General features: G+C 31.7%; 1 protein-coding gene across 2 annotated transcripts; it reads left to right on the plus strand.

Moving 5' to 3' along the window:
• Window positions 1-1,110: 1,110 nt before the first annotated feature.
• On the plus strand, window positions 1,111-4,790 carry LOC105798291 (WAT1-related protein At5g40240). Of its 2 annotated transcripts, XM_052621375.1 has the most exons (8): window positions 1,111-1,350; window positions 1,450-1,515; window positions 1,607-1,720; window positions 1,805-2,042; window positions 2,142-2,300; window positions 2,617-2,768; window positions 2,890-3,050; window positions 4,206-4,790. In XM_052621375.1, the coding sequence occupies exons 1-7, from the start codon at window positions 1,157-1,159 to the stop codon at window positions 3,026-3,028; spliced, it is 1,062 nt and encodes a 353-aa protein (XP_052477335.1). In that variant the 5' UTR covers window positions 1,111-1,156; the 3' UTR covers window positions 3,029-3,050; window positions 4,206-4,790. The 2 variants fall into 2 exon arrangements, with proteins under 2 accessions (XP_052477335.1, XP_012483762.1); XM_012628308.2 differs by lacking the exon at window positions 4,206-4,790 and having other exon boundaries at window positions 2,890-3,174.
• The last annotated feature ends 8,938 nt before the right edge of the window (window positions 4,791-13,728 follow it).

Here is a 13,728-nt window from a genome sequence, read left to right on the forward strand (position 1 = left end):
CAACGAACAAAGTAGAATCGACCCTAGATCTTCCTTATCATACTGAACCTCCATGGCCTCCAAGTTTGAGAGAATTTCTTTAAATACTGTTAAGTGTTCGTGCACAGATGCACCTTCCTCCAAACGATGAGCATAAAGACGCTGCTTCATATGCAGCTTGCTAGTTAGAGTTTTCGACATACATATTTGTTCCAACCTCTTCCATAATCCAGTGGCGGTCTTCTTCTTCATCAAATCCTGCAAAATTTCGTTAGACAAATGCAGATGTAACTATGTTAACACCTTTCGATCCTTGCGCTTCTTCTCTTCCTCCATCAATGTTGAAGGCATCTTATCTACCCCTAACAGGGCTTCCTCTAAGTCCATCTGTGCAAGAACTGTCTGCATCTTTATCTGCCACAACGTAAATCTAGTGTTGCTATCCAACAGCGAAATTTCATACTTCAAAGATGTCATTACCGTGATTGAGATAAACAACCCGGAAGCTCTGATACCAATTTGTGAAAATAGAATGTCGGTAATGACAATATATCGCAAAGAAAAAATAGAAATAGAAAAATGAAGAACACACAGATTTTACGTGGAAACCCTTTCGGGAAAAAAACCACGGGCAGAGGAGAAGAAAATTCACTAAGTCGAATTTGAATTTTAATTACAAGAGGAGTAGACTATGCCTATTTATAGGCTTGTAAGCATTATTCTAATAGGAGTGAAACTCCTTATTCTAATAATATCAAATAGATGGAGTTTAATAATGTTTAAAAAATATTATTCTAAAATAAAATAAAAGAAGTATAATTCTATAGGATTTTACTTTTATTTTATTTTACCACAGTATTTTATTTAAATAAGAATTTGGGTCACTTAATTCTAACAGGTTTCCTTAAGGATAAAAATACCAAAATGACATTGGAAATAAGAAAGGTCCAACCATATCTTTCAAAGATTGGATTCCATCTTTCCCTTTCACTTAATCTTTTATAAATAAAGTAATGGAAAGACTGAATACACAATCAACTAATGATAATTCTGATAGGTACATAATATTATAAAAAAGTGTATCAATTTCTCCATGTGATAATGGGATTTCCACACATATAACATATATTACAAGCAACCAAATAATGAATGATATGCTAGAAAGAGGAGAGGTAGGATGGCAAGAAGGAATGAATGGAAGGAATTAGTGATACCATGCATAGCCATGGTTGCTGTAGAGTGCTCCAATGTAACTGGCGGCATTCTATTCAAAGCTGCTTCTTTTAAAGGGATGAGCTACTTCGTCTTCACCGCTTACTCTTATCTTTTAAGCACCCTTGTCTTCCTCTTCATAGCAGCCCTCTTTAAAAGGTCTTATGTTTTATTATATTAAATGTCTATTTTTCATAAATTTCATGTCTTCTTTGTTTATCTGATGCTTTTTTTTGCTGTTGTTGTTGTTGTTTGCAGAAAAACACTGTTCCCTCCATTGAAGTTCCCTCTTTTTTCCAGAATTTTCCTTCTTGGACTGCTTGGGTATGGATCATCTTTTCTTCTAGTTACATATAATGACTGAAAAAGAAAAACCTACCCTACCCCATGGATTTGTTTCATCTTTTGGAGACAGGTTTTCAGGCCAATTATGTTTATTCAAAGGCATACAACTTAGTTCCCCAACTCTTGCTTCAGCCCTTGGCAATCTCACACCAGCTTTGACCTTCATGCTTGCTGTCTTCTTCAGGTTTTTAATTGTCTTCATATCATGTTTTATGCTTTTTATATGTTTGAGAAATGTTCCCTAAGACCCTGTTTTTGCACATTCAAGGATTGAAAAAGTAGCAATTAGAAGTTCAAGCTGTCAAGCTAAAATCATTGGCACCTTTACCTCAATATTTGGTGCATTAGTGATTACTTTTTACAAAGGACCCAAACTTTTTTCATTGTCATCATCTGTTTCACTTCAAAGGCCGCTAGTGTTTATGTCATATGAGTCAAATTGGATCATTGGTGGCCTCCTGGAAGCTATTGCATACCTTATTCTTTCACTTGCGTATATTATCCAGGTAAAAAAGAAAACGTTTTCAAGCTATTGAAATACATTAACTTAGTCCTTAATTATATTTTACCTAAAAGCTAAACTTGAATTTTATTCCAAATTGCAGTCCCAAGTAATGAAGATTTACCCAGAAGAGATTACTGTAAGTTTATTTTCTGGCTTGTTTGGGACCATTATATCCCTACCAATATGCATACTTGCTGAACCAAACTTGAGTTCCTGGAAATTAAGTTCTAATGTAGCTGTTGTTGCTGTCTTATACACGGTAAGACCTCAACTGATCAATCACTTTCTGTGTTACTTGGATTCAGGTGTGAGTGTATGATACAGATATATACTCGGCAATGATATAATTAGATTTTCCTATGTTTTTCTTTATATTTGGAGGATCTTTTAGAGCCATACCCTCATAACTATCGAATATTTAACAAATTCATATATCTATTGAATAATAAACTTAATTGAAAAATATAAATATTCATATTATAAAAATTGCAATCCCTAAATGTAGCTTTAGTAACATAATCATATATATTTTTAGTATCTGAAAGTAGTTTTGTCTGCCTTCCTTATTGGTTTAGGGACTTTTCGGGTTATGTTTTGCATTAGGTGTACACGTATGGGGCATACGCTTGATGGGGCCTGTATTTGTTGCAAGTTCCAAGCCAACTTCAGTTGTCATTGCTGTTGTTATGAGTGCTATTTTCCTTGGCGAAGCAGTATTTCTTGGAAGGTATGAAAACCATTCCTTATTTTACTTAATCATGATAGCATCCCTAACACATTCATCTTTTTACCTGAATCTTTCATTTCTTTATTCCACAATTCTGAATCCAAAACTAAATATTTTGCAGTGTGTTCGGAACTCTAATTTTATCTACGGGATTGTATTCCGTGTTATGGGGAAAAGCAAGAGAAGAAGAAGAAGAACTAATAGATGACTCAAACACCATTAATGGAAGAGTCCCTTTGCTACAAAGCCAACAAAGTTGAACAATGTAGCTGTTTTACCATGGTTCGATGCTTCCTCATTCATTCCCATACTAAAAAAAGTTTATTGTGATTCTCTAATCAAATTCGATCAACTTTATTCGATAAACTCATGTTTAGGCTATTAATATTTATTTCGGTTTTAAAAATTATTTTGAAGTTACAAATTAAACAAAACGCCTTAAGTTTCAAAGGATTGATTAGAGTGCTTTTAAATGAGCGATACGTTTATGTCTAGTAAAATTTAAAATAACGGGTAAAAATTTCTATTTTTTCATTGACTATTTCTAATAAATATTAATTTTTGGCTCATAACTATTCATTTATTAAAAAAAGCTCTTTAGATGAAAGCGAAACCTCAATTTAAGATATAAGGATTATTTATTTAAAATGGGTTTCAGAAAAGTCAAATCATAGCAGATTTAAAAGGTATTTTGTATAAATTATGAATTTAGTATATGTACTTTAATTTGATTAATTTTAGTCTTTATAGTTTTAAATTTTAAATTTTAATCCTGATTTAATGATAACAATTAAATTTGTTTGGTTAAATTATGTCATTAATCTTGTATTATGCATAAAGTTATAGATTTAATCCATGTTCGTCAATTGAATCATTTTAGTGACTATAATTTTCAAATTTCAAAATTTTAGGTGACAATCGTTAAATCTATTAAATGATTTTTTGTGAGTAATATATGAGAATAACAAGCAGACATAGCATTACACATGTGATAATATGTTTGACACATTAAATTTTCAAAATTACAAAATTTAACTTAATGGATTTAATATCTATCATTTGGTTAGGACTAAAATTTTTAAATTTTAAAATACAATGACTGAAAATGACTAAATTAAAATACAGATACTAAATCCATAACTTACGGGATCTAATAGCAGAACTTGAACTATTTAAATCATAATATTTAAAAGAATTGATAGCTCAAGCCATTGCCTTTTGTCATGCATCTTTTAGCCCAAAATCTGGACATGTATAATAAAAGAATACACAAAAAATTTAATGGCAAATCATATATGATGTTGATTTTCAATTATTTTATTAGCAATAATTGTGAATAAAATATTAATTAAGTCAAATCCTTTACTATTATATTGACAACTTTAATCTAACGTTAATTATTGATTTATTTTTAAATGATTGCGTTCATGACGACAGCTAGGGCAACGAGTTTGCTTTAGGCTCCAATTTCGTGCTTCAATGGAGACTGAATCTTCTTGAATACCGATGATTCTGTAAGACCTAAGGATGACTCTGCTTCAATAGGAGGAATTATGTAAGACCAAGTTAAAAAATGGATCATTGATTTTAAAAGATTCTTGAGGTTACTCAGTGATTGAGCCTGAATTGTTGAGCATCTCAAATAGTTTAGACATCTTGATTGACCGAGGTTACGATAATATGCTGGTTCAAACGAACAGTTTTGAAATGGCCACTATCACAAAGAAGGGATTCACAGGAAGATCTAACTCAGCTTTAGGTAGAATTGAATATTTTAGCAATTTTCTCAATTTCAACATTGGAGTATCTGCCATATCCCTCGAGAAGACAACTAGAAAATTGATACACTGGTTAAATTGGCTCATTTGGGTAATCAAAGATTGCAAGTTTTTGAAATATCCCCATTTGAGGGAATGAGTTATGTGATGTAGTTTATCTTTTTAATTTATTCTTTGTAACCAAAAAAAAAATTAGATTTACAAGATCAATTAAAAATATACAACTATATACATTATAAAAGAAGTCAGGGAACCTATATAAAATTTTAAGTTTTACATAGTTTTTTAATTTTAAATTACTTTTTTAAATATATTAAAACCAAATCTATTTATTAAATTAAGTTTTAAATATATTTTCTTGTCATTAATAATAATTCAATATTTATTAGAATTACAAAAGAATAATAATAACTGAAACTTTTGATTCATCTCGAATGACACTAATCAATTGAGGCATACATGAGAGCAATAGTTTCACAAACTACAAGGGACCTAAATTGGAAATAATCCACAAACCTGAAAACACTCTCTCCTTCTAACGTGACTGGTGAAAAATGGGCGCCAATTCCCATTTTATTAATTGTTACAATTAATTATTATTTAAGAAATAAACTTCTTGTTATGAAATAAATAATAAAGTAAACAACAAGAAAATAGTAGAATAAAAGAGATAAGGAAAGTAAAATACAACATATTTTCTATTGATCGATAAAAATATTTATAATATTTCTATAAAGTCTATATTATAATGTTGGGAAATGTGTCCATATTGTAGTAAACATGTAAATGTTTTCTATTTATTTAGACAATGAATAAATAAATAAAATTAATTTCACATTTCACTATTATCTCTTTTGTATTTTTGTCTTTTATATTTTGCATGCATAATGAAATTGTGACAAGCAAATATTAGCTCATTAATTGTTTAAGTTTAAACTGAATACTTGGTGGCATCGTAAGAATGTTTACATTTTGAGAAAGACAACTTACTTCAGTAGATACTTTAAATGAGTCTGTAATCTCGTCAAAGAATTAAAGTAAGCATTTGATTCAAATACTGAGAAAGATTATTATGTCGTCTACAATTCCAATTGAGGAGATAGCCAGTATTGGCTATCAGAGCAGTTGACTCCATCGGTAAAGACATAGATGTATTCATTGGTAGAATAATACATTGGACAGAATCCAAGATGACTTAATTCCAAATCCGTTTGTGAATTAATTCACTTGTGATGTTCATGGTATGATTTACCTAAATCCTGAGTTAGTCACTGCGTATGCATATGCAACTCATACGCTTTGATATAAGTGGAGGCTTATGCCCTAAAGAGGACCGAGCCCATATTCGATATGCTGGGTACATGACTTGTGTATGACATGCCTTTACTAGCATCAATGGAATTCATAACTCAGTTAAAGAGTTAATGATATCGTCTCATTGACATTGTGTGGATTGATAAATATAGAACGTGGCCACGGGTTGTTTGTTCTCGAATGAATAATTTATCATAGTCATTTGTTGACAAAGATCATATTAATCATTAAGAAGACACAATGGTGACGATGAGATAAAATAGGATTGTATTGAGTGAACGTATTTAATTCAAAGGAATCAAGAATATCATATGAGGGTAAATACACATGACGAGGTCATTGGACAAAACAGTTGGGTGAATTGCTTTAGTAAAGAGTATAGAATAAGGAGTTTTCAATCATGATGCTTCTTGTGGACTGACTCCATGATTAAGTAATTGCGAATTATCGAAACAATACTTCTGGACATAATTGCAATTACTAGAGCCTAATTTTGTATGTGATACATGCATAGATGAGGTTGTAATGACCAGATTTTGACTTGGAATTAGGTAAAGTGATGGACCAGGTTAAGAAATAGTGGAGAAATTTTAAAATTTACTAAAAAGGGATTTTTAGTATTAAATTAGGAAGTATTTAGACCCGATAGGAGATTAGAATATATTTCCGAGATAGAAAAGATTTGAACAGAAACTTAGACTAAATTCAAAGAGTATAAAAATTATTGTGGTGGAAGTAGGAATTTAGATAGATAGGAGATACATAGTGGTAGTAGAAAGGAAGGAAAGAAGGATTAAAAAGAAATTTAACCAAGTGAAGTATGAGTCATCTTAGAAATTATAAAAGATGAGTTGGGATAAAATGGTAAATAACCAAGTAGATATTTTAAGGTGTAATGATGATGGGTAAAAGTGTAAAGATGGATGGCTTGAGGACTTATTAGCAAATTGACCATTTAATGAAAAAAAGTAAGCTATTTTAGTGGAAATGTGTAGAAAAGTGAAAAAAAGATGAAAGATATCATCTTTTCTGAAACACAAACTATCACTCACCCCCCAAATCCATCCAACTTTTCTTTTATTTCCTTCTATGTCCTTCCTCTATTGTTGAACCATCCAAGCTCCAAATCTTCATTTTTCTTTGAAATTTCTTTAGTAAAAACTAAAAAGAAGACTAGTGAGCAACTTTATTTCATGAGGAAATTTCCATAGATGGGTTAAAAGAAAGAAATACATGAGTTAGGGTTTTGGGCTTTTAAAAAGTTAAGGTAAGAATGATGGAAATTCTTTTAGCATACATGTTTATTTTCATAATATAGCATAGAAAAGTTATTTGATTTTTAGTTTTAACTTATAAATGTTATATGTTGTTATGAAACTGAAGAAAAAGAGAAGATGTTTGAGGACAAAAGTGAAGGGGAAGGAAAAGAAGTGGCCAATGAGTAGAAGAGAAGAAAAACTCATCATCCAAATTTTGGTTGTAAATACTTCAAGTAGTAATTTTGTTTAAGTTATGTTAATTAAATAATTATGTTAATTAAGTAGTTTAATTACTAAATTAATGATATCATAATAAGTATTTAGTAGGGTAAGTAATGTGAATGTTATAAATTTTGACTTTAGGGTACCATTATATGATATATTGAGGTGATAATGAAAAGGACTAAATTGAAATAAATTAAAATATGTTATGATATTATGAATATATGGAAAGTGAGTTTAAATGAAGTGATGTAAAAATTATAGTGTTGTATGTGGTACAAATGAAGAGAATTTACAAGTTTTAGTGTTATTATTGTGATAAGGACTAAATTGTGAAAAATATAAAGTTATATTATTTTATGTCAAGTGAATGAATAAAAAAACTAATAATAAGAAAATCCCATGTAGACGAGTCCGGAACTATTGGGATACTGATGGCATGTCATTAAGGAAAAATTAGTGTGCTTATCATATTATTTTGCACTTCGGTGCTTATCGTTGTAAAATTTGCACATTGGTGCTTATCGTAATTATTGTGCACTTCAGTGCTTATCGTTATTTGCACTTTGTGTTTAATAATATAGGATATGCATTAAAAATGCATTATCAATTTATTTTCGTATATCTTAAGTGTTCAACTAGTTTACATTAGGCTATAGTATCGTAATTCGACTATTATCAATTAATAGGTTATGGTAAGTAATGGTAAGTGTGAATTTTAAGAAATGTAACACCCCAAACCCGATTTAGACATTACAATCGAATCCGAAGAAGTTACAAAGAAGGGTTTTTAAAATAGAGTCATTTTAATAAATCATTCTAGTTTCATAGCCTATATTCGTTTATAACTATTTCTGAAAATGTTACTTAATTAGTTCAATTGCCATAGCATATTTTATAGCGGAAATCTTAGAAATCGTTATATTTGAAAATCCCGTTCGTTTTTTTTTCAGAAAACCTTTGTTTTTAGTAAAAACCATATTTTATCCAACTATCGCAATTAAAATGTTAAATAAAAAAATCCAAATCCAAAATAAATCCAAACAATCCGAAGAGTCCTTTAATTACAAAACTCCTAGAAATAAGCCTTAATTAAATGAAAACCCTTAGTTAAAAACTGTTCAAAAACTTGTGGTCATTGTGAGACTCCACTGCACTGATCTGCCTAAGTTTGTGGATTACCTGTACAAAATAGAAAAACAGAAATGAGTTTCCGTAAACTCAGTGTATAACCCAAAAGAAATAAACATACCAAACATACAGAAGTCACATATACAGTCAAATTCAGATTCGGGCTTAAGTCCTTTATAGATACAAAAAGTAGAATTAGATATGCAGAAAAAATATACAGAATCCTACCCTCATCCTCTACATACCAACTCTGACCATCCCATCACACTATGTGGGGTTAAAAATACCTACCCATCCCTACACACCATATTGTGACATTACGATACATATCAGATAATATGTAGCCAAGCTGCTAGAATATAGGCGAAGGTCGCCATACATAACACTTCCTCTACATATACAATTCCCACCCAAACATAATTACAGATTACAGATACATAAATATCATGCTTAACATGCTCGCATACGGATATCATATATATATAGCAGAATACTCAGACATGCATAACAGTGTCCTTCTCAGAGCAAACTATCAAAATATTAGATCACGTAATCTAAGGTTTGGTTAGCCATAACTGACCCCATGTTAGGCCCACCGTTGATCGAAATAAAATATCAAAATGTTTTGTTACACATTTTACTTTTTCATAATTTCATTACTTCTTTTCATCTTACTCAAGGGTCGATTAAATATCGAACCCAATATTCATCACGTAACCTTATTCGATTCACATATATTTTCACTTATCCAATTTCCCCGATGAACACTTCGAAATATTAACCGTTACACGGTGGAATCAGCACTTAGCAACCACCTCATGTTCAAAGGATCTCGGTGGAATCAGCACTTAGCGAATCAGCACTTAGCAACCACCTTATAATCAATGATACGGGGAATCAGCACATAGCAACCCCTTTCACAATCAAGGGTACGGTGGAATCAGCACTTAGCAACCACCTTATAATCAATGATACGGGGAATCAGCACATAGCAACCCCTTTCACAATCAAGGATACGGTGGAATCAGCACTTACCAACCACCTTATGATCAATGATACGGGGAATCAGCATATAGCAACCCCTTTCACAATCAAGGATACAGTGGAATCAGCACTTAGCAACCACCTTATAATCAATGATACGAGTAATAACATGGCATGTATAGCTAGATTTACAAATGCTACATTCGGTCCGAGAACCGACTAAACCGTAGCTCTGATACCACTAAATATAACACCTCTTACCCGTATTCAACTCCGGAATATGGTATGAGGCATTACTAGAACACTTACACATGTAAACGTATTAAACCGAGTTACAAAATTTCATTAAAATTTAAACTCTTCAAATTTTTAACATGCTTTTATAATTCTTTACAACATATCCTTAAAATATTATATTCATAACAAATAGGGCCTACGAGACCCGATACTTACTCATGTAATTCAATGCATCATTTCCATTTTATTCAATTCACAATCTTTCATGTTCACAATTCAAATCAATTTCTCAATCCAATATATATATTTCAATACCACAATAATTCTTTTAATTCAAATCATATCACTAGAAACTTCCATTTAATTCATGTACACTTCAATATCGTTAAGTTCAATACTAATACGTATTCACCATTTAACTCAACATTTATCTATTATACCATTCATTAACACATTTATAAAATTCTTAGTATTACAATGAAAACATCACTTAAGCTTAAATAACAACATCAAATCAACTCATCATCCCCTTTTTCGTCATTTTATTCTTCACACCCATTTCCTATGAATATCACACAAAACAATAACATATCATTCAACCATAGTCACAAGCTAGTACATTTAAACATAATTCTTTTTGGAATTAACCACATGATAAACTATTTCAAGTAAGTTTACATAATTTAAACATTACCACCCTTTCCACGATCACAAGCATATTCCTATCTAGGCACTTACCATTTCAATGCATAACTTATAAATTTAACGTGGCATAATTCAGCCACCACTTGGCCAAAGCTTAAGCGTGTACACTACACATGTTAGCCAAATAAACATATAGCATAAGCATTATAAGTATGGCCGAGTTCAACATTTATTCATGTATCAAACTTACCAACATGAGTTAATCCATAAACCATTCATGGCCTTACTTCATACCAAATCATATACCAAATATACCACACTCACATACTATGAAACTTTATTTTCCCATATGAGCTTAAATCATGATCAATAATACGCAAATGTAAGCATCATTTCTATTTTAATGTTTATCAATTATAATCGAGCATATAACCAATTATACACAAATCATTCATATATATAATTAATTTTTCTCCTCCTCCTCTCTATTCCACATCCTTTATGTATAAAACATGCTTAAATAGCATTATATATAATTTTACTATTCACTTATATTTAAATTCAAAGCTGTCTATTTGAGTCAGAGTTACTAAATCATTTTTATCCGAAGCTACAGAGCTCCAAATTAAGATCTGATAATTTTCCCCGAAGCTAGACTGACATGTCTTCTTACCATAAAAGTTTCAAAATTTTTGACTTGGCAAATTAGTGCAATTTATTCTTTAAATTCAGCCCAGTTTCACTACTCAACATCTCTGACCTCTCTTCACTAAAAATGAATTATCTCATTGTACAAAATTCGGATGATATTTTCGTTTCTTTACTCTAAAAATATACTCATTAAGGATTCTAAGCATATAAATTATAACTTGTAATTATTTTTGTACAATTTTTAATGATTTTCCAAAATCAGAATAGGGGATTCCAAAATCAATCCAACCGTGCCTCACTAAAATTCAAATATCTCAAAATGTATAACTCTTTTGCTTGCTCTGCTTCTTTTATGTAAAAATGGACTCCTTAAACTTTCATTTCATATCTCATTCACTCTCTAATTCAATTTCCACCATTTTTGGTGATTTTTCAAAGTCACATTATTGTTACTGTCCAAAACTGTTTTGTTGCACATTTTACTTTTTTATAATTTCATTACTTCTTTTCATCTTACTCAAGGGTCGATTAAATATCGAACCCAATATTCATCACGTAACCTTATTCGATTCACATATATTTTCACTTATCCAATTACCCCGATGAACACTTCGCAATATTAACGTTACACGGTGGAATCAGCACTTAGCAACCACCCCATGTTCAAAGGATCTCGGTGGAATCAGCACTTAGCAACCACCTTATAATCAATGATACGGGGAATCAGCACATAGAAACCCCTTTCACAATCAAGGATACGGTGGAATCAACACTTAGCAACCACCTTATAATCAATGATACGGGTTCACATAGTATCCTACACATAGTACGACACATATGACCATCATTATCCGATACACGTAGTAGCCTACACATAGTACTATACACGTGATTGAAGCTATCCAGTACGCATAGTAGCCTGGACATAGTACTACACATGCGACCTATCTTTCTGGTACACGTAGTAGCTTGCACATAGTACTACACATGTGACCATCACTTTCACTTTCACATAGTGGCCTACACACAGTCCGTGCCACACATGTGATCATTTCTGTCACTTCATTTTTATCCCTGTTTATTCCGAAGGTTCAACTGGGAATTTCTCATTTTCCTTTTTCACTAATCAAAGTCAATTCTTTGTCTTTCTTGACTTACAATGACACATTTAACTTATTTAACACTCACATTCATCAAAACAACCCTTAACTCAAACTTTGGAAAATTATGATTTTGCCCCTAACTTTTACATATTTACACTTTTGCCCCAAAGCTCGGAAATTAAACTTTATCTCTTATTCTTATGTTTTATGACATTCAGAACATTTTTCCCTTCTATGGAAACATCAAATTCCCACTCTAACACTTATGAACATTAGGTATTTTTACCGATTATGTCGTTTTACTCGTTTTCACTTAAAATCGCTTAGCAAAAGTTGTTTGACATAATTTCAAGCTTCATATTCTACCATAAAACATCAAAATAAACACATTTAACCTATGGGTATTTTTCCAAATATAAACCCTAGATTAAATTATTGCTAGAATAAGCTAAATCAAGTTACAAGGACTTCAAAAAGTAAAGAACATTAAAAACGGGGCTTGGAATCACTTACTATGGAGCTTGGAAGCTTGAAAACCCTAGCAATGGCTTCCCCCCTTGTGAAATTCGGCCAAGGCTTGAAGATGATGATTTTTGGCCTATTTTGTCTTTTTAATACATTTTAATTACCAAATTACCAAAATACCCCTAACTTAAAAATTTCCTATTTCACTTATCTCATGTCCATTTTTGTCCACAATGTAACCAATGGTCTAATTACCATTTAAGTACCTCCAATTTAAAATTTCATAACAATTGGACACTTCTAACATGTAGAACTTAACTTTTGCACTTTTTATAATTTAGTCCTTTTGGCTAAATTGAGTGCCCAAACGTCGAAATTTTTGAATGAAATTTTCATGAAATCATTCCGTGAAATTGTAGACCATAAAAATATAATAAAAATAAATTTTTTCTCGTCAAATTTGTGGTCCCAGAACCACTGTTTCGACTAGGCGCAAAATCGGGCTGTTACAATTTTTAGGCTAATTATTTTTCCTAAAGCGTTGGGACACATAAACGGGGTAGTCTCAGGCTTGTTCGATCGACTGGATAGAAGGGTCACGCCTGTTTCGGCGATTTTGGTCGAGACATTTAGATCTTTGAACACGTGTTTGAGGACAGGTGAAGGAAGATTCATTGGTTGTGCAGAGCTCATGTTAGCTTGGTTCCAAAGTCACTTCTGGAAAGTAGAAAAGGTTTCTTATCGAGTATTTTCTGAGAATTATTCTCCATTGAAAGAATTAGCGACTACACTGAGACGCGATGACAATACAGAAGAAAGATGGATGGTGATCCTTCAAAATCTTCAAGAGGAGGATATCGAATGGAGATCTCCTTAGATGGTCCCTGATGAAATTATGTATCAATGTGGAGATTACGACTGGGTTCCTTTACTTGGAATTTGGGGAGCTGTTGGATATGTCTATTTGCTCGTATTAAGACAATATAGATCAAGACAGTTCTTACCGGCAATACAAGGGTTGGTTCAGTGTGAGTTTTCTTATAAGGGTGATAACTACAAGAAAAAGATTCGAGAAATGTCTAACGCTTGGAATCAAACTCGTCGGATGAAAAGATTTACTGTAGGACTAATGACAACTTCCGAATATTATGGGTGGCAGAGTAAGAGGGTC

This window comes from Gossypium raimondii, chromosome 9, assembly GCF_025698545.1.
Source record: "Gossypium raimondii isolate GPD5lz chromosome 9, ASM2569854v1, whole genome shotgun sequence".
Taxonomy (NCBI): domain Eukaryota; kingdom Viridiplantae; phylum Streptophyta; class Magnoliopsida; order Malvales; family Malvaceae; genus Gossypium; species Gossypium raimondii.